Raw genomic sequence first — 15,247 nt, forward strand, 5'->3', positions numbered from 1 at the left:
AGGATGGAATCTAGAAGTGATTCATCTGGTGCTTTTTAAGCTGTGCTATTGTTCCTTTTTCTTTGTTTGTGGATCATGCACAATCTAATTGTAAGCCTTTTACTTTTGCTCATAATGTATGATAGGATGGCTTTTACCCCAGGTTTAACAGTTAAAGATTGCATGAGGCATATCAATGTAAATTCTCTGTCTATTGCATTTTGTAAATGTTATCTGTTGGCCTGAAAAGGTCTTGTTCTGCCCTTTTTGTTATGTTGTGCCTACCGTGTGTTTGGGCATCTATGATGGTGACAGAAATCTTTCCATGAAAACGATGGCATTGATAAGCAGTTATAATTAGCATTTTAAGTAACTACAATGTAACCAACTGGTGACTGGTCAATCAAAGCGTCACTACTCACTGTTGTTGTTGTTGTAACTAAACAGCGAGGTGAAAACCCCATGAGAAATAATGTTCTGTGTATATCGGTGTAAGCATGTGTAGTTTCACTTGGAAAAAGGGTTGAGACTTTGTATAGAATTCCAAAAAAAGTACATTCCCTTTAAAATATCTAAAATATGAATTGTATGAAAACAAATGGCAAATGCATTATAACTAAACTGTCTATCTATCGAGGAAGATGCGACGCTTTGCAACTCATTTAGTTTTAGGGATGGGATCACCGTTTGTGTATATGCCCACATGTCGTTTCCCTTCATGACTTGCACCACAGAGCACATGATATAATGTTATTCTGTATAGACTCAAGCACAACATCCACTGCTTAAAGTAATGGACACACCTTGATTAAGAGCATGTCAACAAAGCCTATTTTAAATACATCAGACACAAATAAACGAAGAAAAAAAAAACTGCCAGCTGTTCAATCCTATTTTGTCTCTCTCAGACATTTGGGACCATTTTTACCTTTTTATACTTGTACAAATTATTTAAAAGATGGGTAATCCACCTTATAGCAAATTGTTTGACCTGCTTGCTGGTGTGATTTTCATAGTCGGTGTCATACTGTCTATCGTGTTTTCAATATTTCAAACAAAAAAAGTACAGAGAAATATCCGTACAAAAAAGCATGTTTGTTTAGAATAGAAAGTGCCAAAGACTGGTGTATTCTCACTTTTCCATTCCAATAATTGAAATCAATTATTGTAACTGATGTTTTATCTGCCATCCCAGATGAAGCTAATAAAAGCGGTTGTTTGGCATTCGAAGAGTTTCTTTACTTTTCTGTTGTCTGTTGTCTTTTTAATATCATTTCATCAAGTTCAGCCATAATCCTCATACCCAGAATATCTAGATTTGTAGATTTTTTTCGAATCCTATTACATGTCAATCCATTAACAGTGTGATATCACTGTTTAGTTTATACAATAATTCTACAATGTAGGTGTACTATTATTACTATTATTATTTTTAATCCTGCTATAACGTTTGCCATCTCTGCGTTTCCGTAGTAATGAATGGTTTTTTTTTGTTTTTTTTACGTTTTACTACCATGGTGACCGCGTTGCTATGGTACATGAGCCCTTCTGCTCCAATAGCTGGCCTGCTATGTGGTCAAATGTTTTAAATTGACCAATGGCAGCGCGTTGACATGACGCTTCGAAAGTCAGTAGACGCTTCTCTTCCTGTTTAAGTTTTCTGAGCAACACTGGTGGATCTTAACATTGCATGCCGCTAAACCAATATTGTGATGCTGATATCCCATTGCTTTTTACATTTTGTGTATAATTGTGTTCCATATGGTAAGGGTGATCTACTTGTTACTTCTATACAAGAGGTTTACGAGAGTAGCTGCATGACTGTCACGAGTGGCTAGCTCTTTTTGGCTAAGTTGGTGCTAACTAATGGTTAGTATTATGCTACTTGATAACCTTGCTCAACCTTGCATTTGCACTTTTCCTTGTCCAACAGTTGACAGCCGTCGACTAATGAATTGGCAATTCATTAATTAGTGGAGTAACTCCTCAGTAACAATGAGGGTCATATGTTTTTGCATTGTTTCTTCATCAATCTTTAGTGACCTACAAGGTCTTATTTTGAACCTATATCTGTATAGCTCTAATTCTCTATCTATTGCTGACATTCCAAGCAAACTGATACATAGGCATACATTAGGACAGATGTTGCCAGATTGTGGTTCTAATATAATATTTATGAAGGAAATAACAGTATATATAACAAGTGCATTGCAGCAGTTGGTCCATACGAAAATGAAGAGTTTGAACTCTGGAATTAAATAATACAGGATCTAAGATGAAGTTCACATTTAATTGTTGTTTAATGTGTGGGAGAGAGAATGACTATTTTAATAGTGTCTTTCCCCCTTTCTAAACATACTTAGAAAAAAACAATGAGGACCTTTTCAAGTTCACCACCTCTTCATGTACATATCAATGAAAGCACGCCAGTACATGTCCATGTGAAGAGCACCCAAAGACCAAGTGCCATCCGGAGCCCACAGGTTAGAGCCTGGAAACATTTACTCTCTCTGTGTCTTTATATCTATGTATTGAAGTGATGGCACAATCTTTGTTTTCAAAAGGGAAAGACTAAAAATGACCCAAAAGGAAACCTACATCCAACGGCTAAGGCAGTAACACGGGTGCCATGGATACCACCAGGAAGGTCTTGCACAAGGGATTCAACATTCAAATGGGAGGTAATGTGTGTATTCTTCTTCTTTGATCCTTTGGGCCCCCTTGGGAGCATAGGGCGTCCACCATGGCTCTCCACCTCACTTTCCTCTGCGTGATGGTCTTTGCTTCTTGCCAGGAGGTCCCCGTCTTGGTCAGTTTATCAAGCATGGGGGATTATAGTCCAGAGTTTGTCTTGCTATACTCCTTGGATCCTTCCTAAGTGTATGACCTTCCATCCCCACTTTCTGGATTTGATGTGGATTTGAATTTAATGTATGTATTGATAATTGATAATTACTAAATGTTTTGTAGTCTATGTTGTGAACAAAATATTTCAAATAATGACATTTAGTCGATTTTGATGCCATGTTGTCTGTAAAAAAGACATCTTTACAGAAATGCTCTAATTAGAGATTGCTAACTGTATAATATGATATATACATGCAACATTGGCACAACATTTAACATTGCGTTTTCTAGTGTAAATGTTAAATGTTTCTGTATCAAAGCCAAATATTTCCTTATCCAATCACACTATTCAAAGTTTTTTGAATGACCTGGCTCAGGGCTGAAGCGGATGTACTGCTTGTTGTGATGCATAATGAGTAAAGATGAGTTTTGCTGCAGGGCCCTACTCATCGCCTGGAGATCGCTCCCCTCCCCGAACCCGAGCCCTCACACTCTACTGGGCTACGATTGGCCGATCTGTCATCTGAGGAAGAAGAGGTGCTTCATGGACGAATCAGTCAATACGAGCAGAAGATTGACAGCTTGATGACGGAGGTCGGCTCCTTGAAAAGTGAGGTCAGTACTTCAAATTTCCACTTTGACCTAGAATGATCTTATTTACTGTTTATTACACTATAATATGCATCCTAATGTATGTAAATTCAATTATTTCACCCATTTCAATTCATATTTTTAAAAACCAAGCCACTGTTTTTTGAAAAAATGTGAAAAAAAATCAAGTCAAACAGGCACCACAAAACCATGTTCACCTGACCATGCATTTACTGCATCTAAAAAGCCGTGTGTGTGTGTGTGTGTGTGTGTGTGTGTGTGTGTGTGTGTGTGTGTGTGTGTGTGTGTGTGTGTGTGTGTGTGTGTGTGTGTGTGTGTGTGTGTGTGTGTGTGTGTGTGTGTGTGTGTGTGTGTGTGTGTGACGGTGCGGCCCATAGGTGGAGCTGCGGAAGAAGGAGCAGGAGCTGAGCGTCTCCCAGCGCGTCATCGCAGAGAAGGAGGAGGAGCTGGCCGAGGTGGCCAAGGAGCTGGAGGTCACGGAGAGCGAGAACTCACGCCTCCGCCGCTCCATGGAGATGATCATGGGGGAGGGCGCCAGGAGGTACGCTGGATACATGGATGGATCATAATGATACCAGTGATCAATTAGAACCAGAAACACATTGTTGCTCCCCGGGGGGGGGGGGGGGGGGGGGGGGAATTGGGTCATTACAGTTGCACCAATTCTAGAATAAAATATGTGTAAGCATAGAAAAATGATGAGAAAATAAGAAAATTTGAAAGTATAGTGTGTATTTAAAAGTATTTTTCAAAAATATTCCTAATGTGTTCTTCGGTTACTGTAGATGATACATAGTGGTAGTACATAGCCCCCCCCCCCATCAAGTGACACACACACACACACACACACACACACACACACACACACACACACACACACACACACTCTCTCACTCACCCTCAAACTCACACTCTCACACCCAAGCATGCAAACTGCTTAGAAAATACAAGAACAGCCCCAGCCAAAACTCAATCAACAGCTTTATTTAACAATGAAGGGGTGTAAGCAAACAAGCAATAACAATTAACATGGTGGGAATAGTAGCACCACTACAAAAAACTATGACGTGTCACCAGCTCACAAGAGACACTCATTGGGATAAGCCTATATTGCCAAAATAAGCCTGTGACAGCCTGTATCAGCAGTTTAAACAATGGCTCAATGATGAAACATGTTAAATGACAACGTTTTCTCAGTGATGAAGAGAAACTTCTTCTTAGGACACGTCGGCCAGCAAAATATTTGATTTAATATTAGAGCATGATCATGGGAAAGTACAGGCAGCAAAGTTACCAAGGATACTGTTGGGAAAAACAGTCTGCCTAGTTACTTGACCAGATAAAATGAGACGGAGAGGTAATAAAGTCTGTCAGCACGAGGGCCTCGGATTTATTGAGCAAAGTGGCGAAGGTAATACTGATTCATAAAGCGTGAGAGATTGAATATTCTACGTCCCCTAACAGCGCTGAGGTCATCTGGAGCTTCGCCTCCGTGGAAGTTCTGCTTCAGAAGAGCACACCGTGATCCGGTGCATGTGAAACTTATAGTATCTTTCCTAGCCAGGTGTGTGTGGTAGACTTTGTGTGGGTTATCAAGGGTTCTCTTGTCCCTGAGCCTCCGGGTTGTGTTGTCTTTCTGTGTGATATGTGTGTCCTCGCCATCCAGCTGTGGCAGAGTGTTCTCCACAGACTGATAGGGGGGGGGGCTCGAGGGTCATCTTGACCCTCTTGAATGTGTGGTGTGTTGTGTTTATTAGATTTGGACCCAGAGTTGACTATATTCGTAATGTAATGTGTCCGTTAGGTTATTTTTGCCCATCAATACATTCAGTGAGACAATGGGTGAACAAGATTCTTAAAGGGAAACGTTTGCATTGTGGGTAGGGACTATATAGTTAACAAAGGTAAGTGGGAGTGACCATTCTGGAGCATTTAGGATTGGCGGGAGAGGCCAAGTTAATTTGTAATACACTATGGGGGAAGTGGACATGTCTGCAAGTCTGTTAAACAGGGCTGCAATACACTAAATCTACACAACAAAGAAGTCAGTCGATTGGCCTGCCCTCAGTATCAGACTCAGTGGCTCCAGTGGGAATGCAAATCTGAACTACCTTGACCTCTCTCAGTTAGAGAGAGGAAGGGTGGTGTCTTAAAGTCCAAGGAGAATGTAAACGGTTCCTTTTAGATTGACTAGTAATTATATAAACAAGGTTAATGTAAGGTTTATAATTGTGTATTATAGTTATGATTAATATTTCCACGACACTCAGTGAGGAAGCAAGAGGCGAACAATTAAGTTCATACTAGTGTTTATTTACAATCGTGTGTTACAAATACTGAAGTTTGAGACTAAAGTATTTATTTAATTGTATTTTATTCACCTTTTATTATTATTATTCAAGTATTTATGATATGAAGTACTTGAATGATTAGAATGACTTGTGTTTCCTGAGGTTATTTCTTAACCTTGACATAGGGGTTTGAATTCTTCAGTTCATGTTTACATTTACATTTAGGGCATTTAGCAGTTGCCTTTATCCAAAGCGACTTACAATAAGTACATTTTTCATAAGAAAGTGTGTGCTGTCGGTACAGTAAAGATGTTCATAGAAACATGAACATCATGTTCCTCCACCGCTGTCTGTCTGCAGGTTGGACAGGGACCCCAATGCCCACCAGGACCGAGACTCACTCCTGCAGAAATTACTGGAGGCCGAGGTGGACGGGAACGCCGCGGCACAGCAGGTGTCTGCCCTCCGAGAGTCTGTCGCCGAGCTGGGGGGTTGTTCTGGGAGTGTGAGTTACCACGGACACGGGAGGGATGGTGTCATTCCTCATTTATTCGGATGTGTGAAACCTCAGGAAATTTGAACAAGTTGTAAACATTTTAATCAACACAGAAATGGGACATGAGACAAAATCAAACAAAGACATTTATCTGCGTATGAACGTTAAATGTTTTTTAATAGTTACTCCTTCCGGAATCTGAAATCCTTTTGTGTATAAAGTTTCTTTAGTAGGAAAATGATGAGGCCTTTCAGTATACGAACAGGACTTCAACCAATGTTTTATCCCTATTTTATTATCGGGGAAAAAAGTATTGTGAAATTGAAATAGAACCTTAAATATTAAGTTATGCTAAGATCAGGACAAGTTTATTAAAAAGGATTAATTCCCAAAAACTCACTTTTTATATTAAAAGCTGAAAAGCATTAGCACAGAGTGACTCGCTGAGCATATTCAAACTGTGCTCTCGTGAACTCTGGATTTCCAGGGTATCACGGGCCTTATATCTGTGTAAAACGTCCTTTTGTCGTCTGCCGTGTGTAGAAGGGCAAGAGGCTGTCGGGCTCGGAGTCGGCCATGTTAGCCCATCAGAGGGATCTTCTCCTGCAGAAGCTGGAGACCTTTGAGGCCACCAATCACACTCTCCGCCAGCTGCTCCGGGATCAGCACGGTAGCCAGGTAGGCTCTCTGCTCAGCACCAGTGTCCAATAAGGAGGGCCAAAACCACAACACCACTCCTCCATTGGTTTGCATCGTTCTCATAATGCCTCCATGCTGTGCATCGGAGGACTCCCTATCCATCCCACCTTGTTCCCTGGTGTTTTCATCTCCCGACGGAACGCCTGGAAAAGGCTGCTTCCTGTGTGCGTTATTGGCCGGGCAGAGGGCGGGAGATCAGTTTCAGTTGCAAAGGTTTAAGGGGGAGAGAGGGAGGGACTTCTGATGGAGGGATCTCTGTCCGTCAATCTTTTTGTTCAAGGCTCTATATTGATTATCCTCGTCTTTGTTCTTATTCTTTAACTCCTTTTGTTAACTGAACTTGCATGAAGAAAGAGATAGGGGTTACAACAGGGAATACACTGGCTGGTTTGACGGGTCTTCAAAAACATCATCCTGATAATGGATCATGCTGACGGTTAGCTACAATTCAATGGGGTAATCATTCACTTAGAATGGATTCACTCTCTTAACACCAAACATGCTCTCTTATATGTGCATGTATTCCTGGGTTGGTGTAATGTAAATATATTACCTTTTTAGGGTACATGCTCAGATTTAGTGTCCCAAACCAAGTAACATGTAAATACAATAATATGCAAATCCTTCAAAGGTGTTAACTACCATAACCAATTTTCCCTCTGCAGGTAAACATTCTGTATGTGTACACATAATTCCAAGCACAGGGCAAGGTTTCCATGAACCTTGATACGCCATCCAGTATAACGATTCATCGATCCATTGATAAATTATGTTAAGTGTTAGATGTAACTTCCAGAAAGGATTTGTATAGATTTTGTAATGTAGAGATCTGGCAATTCCATTCTATACTATGTCAATGTTTGATAGTGTACTCGAGGAAAATGGGGGGCACAACTTATGCACTTGACTACCACTGATAAACAATAATAATTAAATGTAACCCTCTTATTTTGATTTCTCTAGCAATTCCAGACTTTTTTCAGTCTCACTTTAAGTAGATAGTACTAGTTTCATAGTGCCCCATAACTGGAAGGAAATAGAGCATACAGCATACAGCGTAGAGCAGCATAACTGTGGATGTTGTTTGATCTTGCCTTAGTGTGTGAACTTGGTTGTGGTCCCAATGTGTTTTTGGACAGCTGGAGTCGATGCGACTGGTGGAGCAGAAGGACTTGCTGTTGAAGCGACTGACTGATGCAGAGGCAGAGAATGCGGTCAGTTATGATACGTGAAATTTGGCAAAATGTACCATACTGAAATTTAAGTTATGATTCCAAATTTACCCACATGGTCTATGTTTTTCTGTGATTTTTATATTCCAATATGTATACTATCCTTTGCCCTACAGTTCAGTATTGTTGTAAAGACAATGTTTTAGTTTTTTTTAAGTGTTGATCGTGCTTTTAAAATTATTTTATTTTAAAATCCCTCTATCTATTTTTGTTTTTCTTTGTACAGCATCTTGTAATAAAGCTCCAAGAGAAAGAGAAGGAACTTGATCAGCTTTCCATACTTTTGGATACAGAAAAGGTGACTACATTCCAACATATTTTATGTTGCACTGGCTTACATGCATAGCATAAAACCACAAGAGTCAATGACACATCAAGAAAAGAAAAATAAAGAAAAAATAACAAATATAAAACATAAAGAAGAAATAATATAAACTGTATGTATCACAATAAGCTTTTTTTTTTTTAAGAACAAAATACTCATTGATACAATCCTCATATATAAGCAGAGAAGCAAGTGTAAATTGCAGGCTATATACCAAACATGAACAATCAAAGAAAAGGTCCAAGGTCAAAATGCATATTGCTTTTGGAGACATGGTGTTTAACATGTGTATATAAAAAAACATAGTTGATCATGTCTTTAATTTAATACGATATTGTGGTCAATGTATTTTAAACTGTAATTCCTAAATTGTTCCTAATACTTGAGTGCAGGATAACGCCAAAACCTCAGGAGAGTTGACCAGGGCCTTGGAGTCAACACGGGCCCATTTGCAGGGACAGCTTCGCAGCAAAGAAGCAGAGAATAACCGCCTTGCTGTGCAGATCAAGGTGAGTTATGGTGTCAGTCCGCATCATTCAAGAAGCCATCTCTCCTTTCTCACTGTACTGTCAATGCTGTTTCTTGTGCTTCTGCCAGGCTTTGAATAAACACCCTCTCTGCCTATGGTGTGCAGAGTAGATTTTAACTTATCACTGAAGCCTGTTCAGATTCCTTACTTTATTCATTCTGAGGGAAATTGTTACCGTCACAATAATGCACAATAATAATACAAATTTGAGTATAGAGATTAGAAAAAAATAAGTAGCCTACAATAACTTAACACAAAAATAGCCAATACAAGGCAATCCAAATGTGAAATATAGAAAAATGATTATATTTACACAAAAATATACATTAATTACAAAAAAAATACATTGCAACTATAAAATATAGCAAAAATGGAAAGTTTGTTCAAACCCAGACTCACCAACCTCCTACCACAGAGTTCACACCTCAAGTCCCTCCCCTTTTCCTCCTCGTTCTCCTTACGGCAGAACCTGGAGCGAGCAGCCAATCAGCAGAAGGGCGAGATGGAGCACCTCACGGATCAGCTGGCCGCGCTGAGACAGCAGGCGGGGGTGGACCGCGAGGCGCTGAAGAGAGCCACACGGGCCCAGAAACACAGGGCCGAGCGTAGCGAAGACACAGCCGAGCAGCTGAGCAGCCAGCTATTTGATATGGTAGGACCCTGTAGGCCTGGGCTCGACATGTCTGGATTTACCCAGGGAACGCTGCGCCCTCTGTCACTGAAGCATCGGGTTCTGAAAACGACTACACAGACAGGACAAGGAGTCGGATGATTGAGGAAAACTGTTGGAAATAAATGGAGAACAGTTTGTGACAGAAAGCCCCGGCATTGAGTTCAAATGTAAAATTTATCTACAATTCTGCAACCTACCCCCTTTAAGTCTTTTTGTATTAGCAGTCAATATAGAACAGTAAAAACATTTTTTTTTTTTTAATAAAAGGGATATTTAATAGGGCCATAATAACTACCTGGGAAAAATAATGCAAAATAGCTGGCGAATATTGTTGTAGTATGAATTTTTTTACTTCAAAATTTTCTTTTCAGTATACGTTTTATTGTAATTTATCTTTTGCAGGAGAGACAAGTTGCGGATGCGTTGTCCGCAGCTGAGAACTGGCGGACTTGTCACGGCCAGGAAGTCAAAGAAAAAGGTCAAATGCAGATTGAGCTGGCAGTGTTGAGCAGGTAACGCTACACATAGCTATAATTATGTGTTTCAAACAACAACATCAAAAGTATTTATCAATTAGGTTGTTTCTTTGGGCGGTTGGAGATCTAAATCTAAACCAGGGCATGTCAATATTTACTATTTACCACTTATCCCATTCACCACATGGTAAATCTAGAGATCAATCAAAATAGCATCATATCATTAAAACTCTTAGCAGTAAATCTAATTCCACTATGGTTTGAGGCTTCAACAAAGGCGTTGCATAACCTATACGTGTACACGTCTGTTACAAGCACACCTCATACGTCTCTACTGTAGCATTGTAGGGCACTGCAGGGTTATCGCTGCAGGGTTATCGCTGAAAACCTTACTTCCCAACCTCGTGAAGCCCGTAAAGCTAAAGTCGACGCGTTTTTCGCTCTGACCCAGTCGTGTGAAGGAGCTGAGCGAGCAGCTGCAGACCACGGAGGACAAGGGTCGGGTGGAGCGAGAGGCGCTGCTTGGACACCTGCACGGCCTCACCTCCGACGGCACCGCCGCCAAGCTGGACAACCAGAGCCTCAAGGTACCCAGAGCTAGTGGCAACGCGGCTGCTCCCACACCATGTTATTAACTGATGCCGAGTACTGTACTGAACAGGGTAAGATAGGCTGGGTTGTTTAGAATCTATTGGTGATTGGCGTAGAGTAATCCATTTCTTCTCCAATGGTAAACAACTAGCTTCTGCACATCACTGAAGCTAGAAGTCAGACAGGCCAAATTATTAATAATAATAATAAAAAATTGTTTGGCACCTTACAGGACACTCAAGGCTGTCTTACAGTGCAGAATACAGACATAAGAAAACAATTGTTAGAGATTGATGAATTGATAGACAAAGAAATGGAGATATAAATAAATAAATAAATGGACATGGAGACACTAGAAACAGGAACCAACAGTGGGGGAGGCAAATAGGATTAAACTGAGCAGACTAATTAGAACAAATGGGTTTGAAGTGACAGTCTGAAACGATAAGTGTTTTTTTTTGTTTTTTTTCCACAGGCAATGCTCTCTGCAGTGGAGGAGAAGCTGAGCGTGGCCCAGACAGAAGCTCAGCAGGTCAAATCTACTGTGAAACAATATGAAGGCCTGCTGGATGGATACAAGACCCAGGTACATGAGAAAGATGAATCTGTTGTACTGCTGCCGAAATTACCGCTTACCACCTACCCTCACTCGATTTTTGTGATATCATCTTAAGTATACCATGCGCTGGCTCACTGGGTAGAGCGCGTACCATATAGGCTCAGTCCTGATCGCAGCGACCCGGGTTTGATTCCTGCCCGTGGTCCTTTGCTGCATGTCCTCCCCTCTATCTCCCCCTCCCCCTCTTTCTCTCTAGCTCTCTATAATAAAGCATAAAAAATGCACAAAAATAAATCTTTAAAAGTATACCATGCGCTCACTGGTCGTCTCGCCGGGGCCCTCAGGTGGCCAAGACGCGGGCGGAGGCGGACGAGTACTGCGCGCGACTGGGACAGGCGGAGCGCGAGGCCCTGGGCGTGCGGCAGGAGCTGGAGAAGGAGGTGGACCAGGTGCGCCGCGAGCTGCTGAGCCGGCTGACAGAACTGGAGCCGCTGCCCGACGCTCTGCGGCGCTCAGAGCTGCTGCTGCAGGAGACCCACGACAGGGAGCACGCCCAGGAGCGCCAGAGCATGGAGCTGGGCTCGGCGTTGGCCGACCTGCGCCGGAAGGTACGCACGGAAGGCTCAGTTATGGTTCCACGTCGACACAACGCAAAGGGGGTTTACGGACCCATTACGTCCTTGTGGACCCTCCTTGCGTCCACCGCAATGGCTGGATGTGCGCCTCCTAAAAATTGCAACCTTGCGTCTAGGCGACGCAGCAGCAAGGGCTGTGATTGATCCGCTCGCTAAAACCTGACGCAGAAACAAAACAGGTTCACGACTGCATCGAAGCGTCTGCGTGGTCCTTGCGTTGTGTCCATGTCCAACCATAAGTAAGCCTTTACGGTTTGCTAACATGGGTGTTGATGCCTAGTGGATAACAACATGCTTGATGGTTCTCAGGAGTTCTGTAGTGTTGGGTGTAACGGGGAAGGATAGTGTAGTAAGGGTTAAGGACCGGGTATAAGGGTGTTTGGACTAGCCAAAAGGTTCAGGGCTGGGTTTGATCCCTGGTTTCCGCAGACAAACCTGAAGGACATCCTTGTGCCAAGATGCCACCTCACCCCCTACCTGCTCCTTACTTACATGTATTTAAAAGTATCTTTGGATTAATTACTATGAAATTACTATGTAGATAGTTTTTTTGTTCATGTTTTGTGGGTTTTAACAGGATTTTAGAGGTTAGCCATCATAGGACAAAAATTGTATTCTAGATGTATGTGTCTTGTGAACTAATTGACACCCAGGATTATTCTTCAGACAAATGTACCTTTTTTTTATTTATTGATGGCTGTGTGAGATGTTAGCGTCTACCCAGCAGAGCAACATTTGCCCTGTGTGTTTGGTGGAAGGTGGAGATACAGGGAAGCCAGGTGGAGCTTCTGAGGCAGAAGAACTCGCTTCTGTTGGAGGAGAACAAACAGCTTCAACACAGAGTGGAACATTTAGAAAGGTAACATTTATTTTTCTTTGTGACCGAGCAGCCCCCAGCAGTTTCCCCTCCCACTCTCTTTTTTGCTCTGTGTATGTGTATGTATGTATGTATATATATATGTATGTATATATATATATATGTGTATATATATGTGTGTATGTGTATGTATATGTGTGTGTAATAAATAAAATACAAATCTGGCCAAGATGATTGTCCTTGTTAAGTGATGCAATGCCTTGCCCTTAATGAAATGTGCAATGTTAATTAAAAAAATATATTGTACAAACTCTAATGGCAGTTATAAAGAGTGCTGTGTAGCGAGTCCTACGACTGAAGTGGTGTATCTTATCGATTGCTTTCTCCATTTTCCCTAATAGGAAGTTGGAGGAGACGAGCAGTCAGAACGGGGACCTGCTGGCAGTCATTGCCAAGCGGGAGGAGACCATTCAGAGCAACCAGTCACGCCTGGAGGACAAGAGCAGGGAGTGTAGCCTGCTCAACCGCAGGCTGGAGGAGGCCTTGGAGGACGCCCGGCAACAGGTCTGAAGCCACGTTACTTTGGCTCACAGGCTCTGGAGTCAGAGCCGTTCATCTCAGACCTCACCATGATCACATTAGAAAACGCACTGCATCATTCATCAAAAATAATTGTTCACATTCCGGGAAGAAGGCTGGCCATGCATTAATTAGAGATGATAGATTTTGTTCTCAGACAACTTCTTGTGAGGAACGCCAATTTCACGTTCAAACGTACATTTGTCATTGGTTATAGCGGTTTATAACATTCTATATTCTATATTAATGCTGTAGAAAGGCCTCATTGTTAATACTAATATCATGGTTTCTACCCTTAAGCATCTCCTGGGTGTAAACCTCTCTACAATGTGGTTTATTAGCATGTCAGCAGCTAGTCACAGGGTCTGGCCATGAATGATTACACTTGTGTCGCAGTCTGGTGTTTGTAGTCAGCTGTGATATGTCCATGCCAGTCACTTGTGATGCAGAAACAAATTATACCAAATAAATGTCTGACTGACGTTTCTTAAGGTTTCCGAGACCAGGGAACGTGCCGCCACCAAAGAACGTTCCACCAAGTCCAAGATGGTGGATCTAGAGACCCACCTGAGCAGGACCACCACAGAGATCAACCAGTTGCGACGCAGCAAGCAAGAGGTACATGTGATGTGATGGGACGCCAATGAATCTGTTCCCTAACCCCATTTCCACGCTTTAAATTGGCTCCCATGTTAATCAATGAGCGTTCTTACACTGACTGCGGAGCCAACACGCCAGCAGTGGGAAATCGAGAAATATAATTCAGTTTTTTTCCCCATTCCGCCCATGCTCATTCATGAACACGGGAGTAGATTAAAAGCATTTTTGCAGAGCTGATTTATTTTTGTCTGTTTCCTCTATTCACTTCACGCACTGATGGGAAACAGGACTAAAACTCTTATCACAGATTGTCATCATGTTATCATTTCCTAATGGCATAACGGGGTTCCACAATGTCATCATCACCAGGTGGAGCGTCGGTACCAGAGCCGCCTGCAGGACGTGAAGGATCGCCTGGAGCAGTCGGACAGCACCAACCGCAGCCTGCAGAACTATGTCCAGTTCCTCAAGGCGTCCTACGCCAACGTGTTCGGAGACTCGGCCCTCACCAGCACGCTGCGCTCCCCGTCCCCCATCTGACGGCCTCTGGGGTCGTTTCCATGAGCAACCAGCAAAAACTTGTGTGGGCGGAGAGAGATGCTGTTGGCGCAGAAATACAAGTGTATGTCGCAATATATGCATACAAACCCATAAGTGCGGGATGTGGATTCTCCTCCTATTCTCCTCCTCACGATTCCTGAACACATTAACAATGCGGTCCGATTCTGTTTGTGAGATTCTAACCATTGTCATTCATTGGTTAATAGATTTTCCCTGTCTTTTGACAAAGTCTGTGCACATAGTGGTCTAGATTTATTTATATAGTAGAGCATCCTTTCACAAGGTAGGTCAGCAGCTGTACACTACACTACAGCTATAAACTGTGTTAGGACAAGGGGGAATTTGCAACCTCGGTGCTACATTAAACTCACATTGGTATGGTCTTTTTATCAAATGTAATACAATACAAATGTATATTTATCTGTGTTAAATATGATATTCATTACAATGGAAAGAATCTGGATGTTTATTTTTCCGTTCATGTATATATTCTGTTTTTACATTTTACAGAAAGCATTGTTATCCATTGTGTATATTTATAGATATATTTTTATGTTGAGTAAAACTAGTAGGCTTAAATACTGCAGTGTCTCTATGAATGTGAATCATATGGAAGTGAATTATACCGCCCTTCATAGCACTGAGGCTCAAGGCATACAATAGTTGTTTATTATCTGGGAAGAAACATGTTTGATGGCGAACATATGGATGGACTGCAAAGCATAAAGATTAACATTTAACTACTT

The 15,247-nt window shown here is 41.8% G+C and overlaps 1 protein-coding gene across 1 annotated transcript; it reads left to right on the forward strand.

Annotated features, from left to right (window-relative positions):
- Positions 1 to 1,658: 1,658 nt before the first annotated feature.
- On the forward strand, positions 1,659 to 15,001 carry odf2a (outer dense fiber of sperm tails 2a). Its single transcript, XM_084486495.1, has 19 exons — positions 1,659 to 1,743; positions 2,343 to 2,462; positions 2,544 to 2,660; positions 3,265 to 3,441; positions 3,816 to 3,979; positions 6,090 to 6,234; positions 6,769 to 6,903; positions 8,064 to 8,138; positions 8,383 to 8,454; positions 8,874 to 8,990; positions 9,477 to 9,662; positions 10,086 to 10,195; positions 10,611 to 10,746; positions 11,226 to 11,336; positions 11,654 to 11,917; positions 12,703 to 12,803; positions 13,163 to 13,325; positions 13,833 to 13,958; positions 14,310 to 15,001. The coding sequence occupies exons 1-19, from the start codon at positions 1,741 to 1,743 to the stop codon at positions 14,478 to 14,480; spliced, it is 2,493 nt and encodes an 830-aa protein (XP_084342621.1). The 5' UTR covers positions 1,659 to 1,740; the 3' UTR covers positions 14,481 to 15,001.
- Positions 15,002 to 15,247: the final 246 nt, after the last annotated feature.

The sequence above is a fragment of the Micromesistius poutassou genome (assembly GCF_964030765.1).
Source record: "Micromesistius poutassou genome assembly, chromosome: 22".
NCBI lineage: Eukaryota > Metazoa > Chordata > Actinopteri > Gadiformes > Gadidae > Micromesistius > Micromesistius poutassou.

Coding starts and splice junctions, on each gene's coding strand:
- odf2a (XM_084486495.1), top strand. Junction 2,661..3,264: donor ATTCAACATTCAAATGGGAG/GTAATGTGTGTA, acceptor GTTTTGCTGCAG/GGCCCTACTCATCGCCTGGA. Junction 8,139..8,382: donor ATGCAGAGGCAGAGAATGCG/GTCAGTTATGAT, acceptor TTCTTTGTACAG/CATCTTGTAATAAAGCTCCA.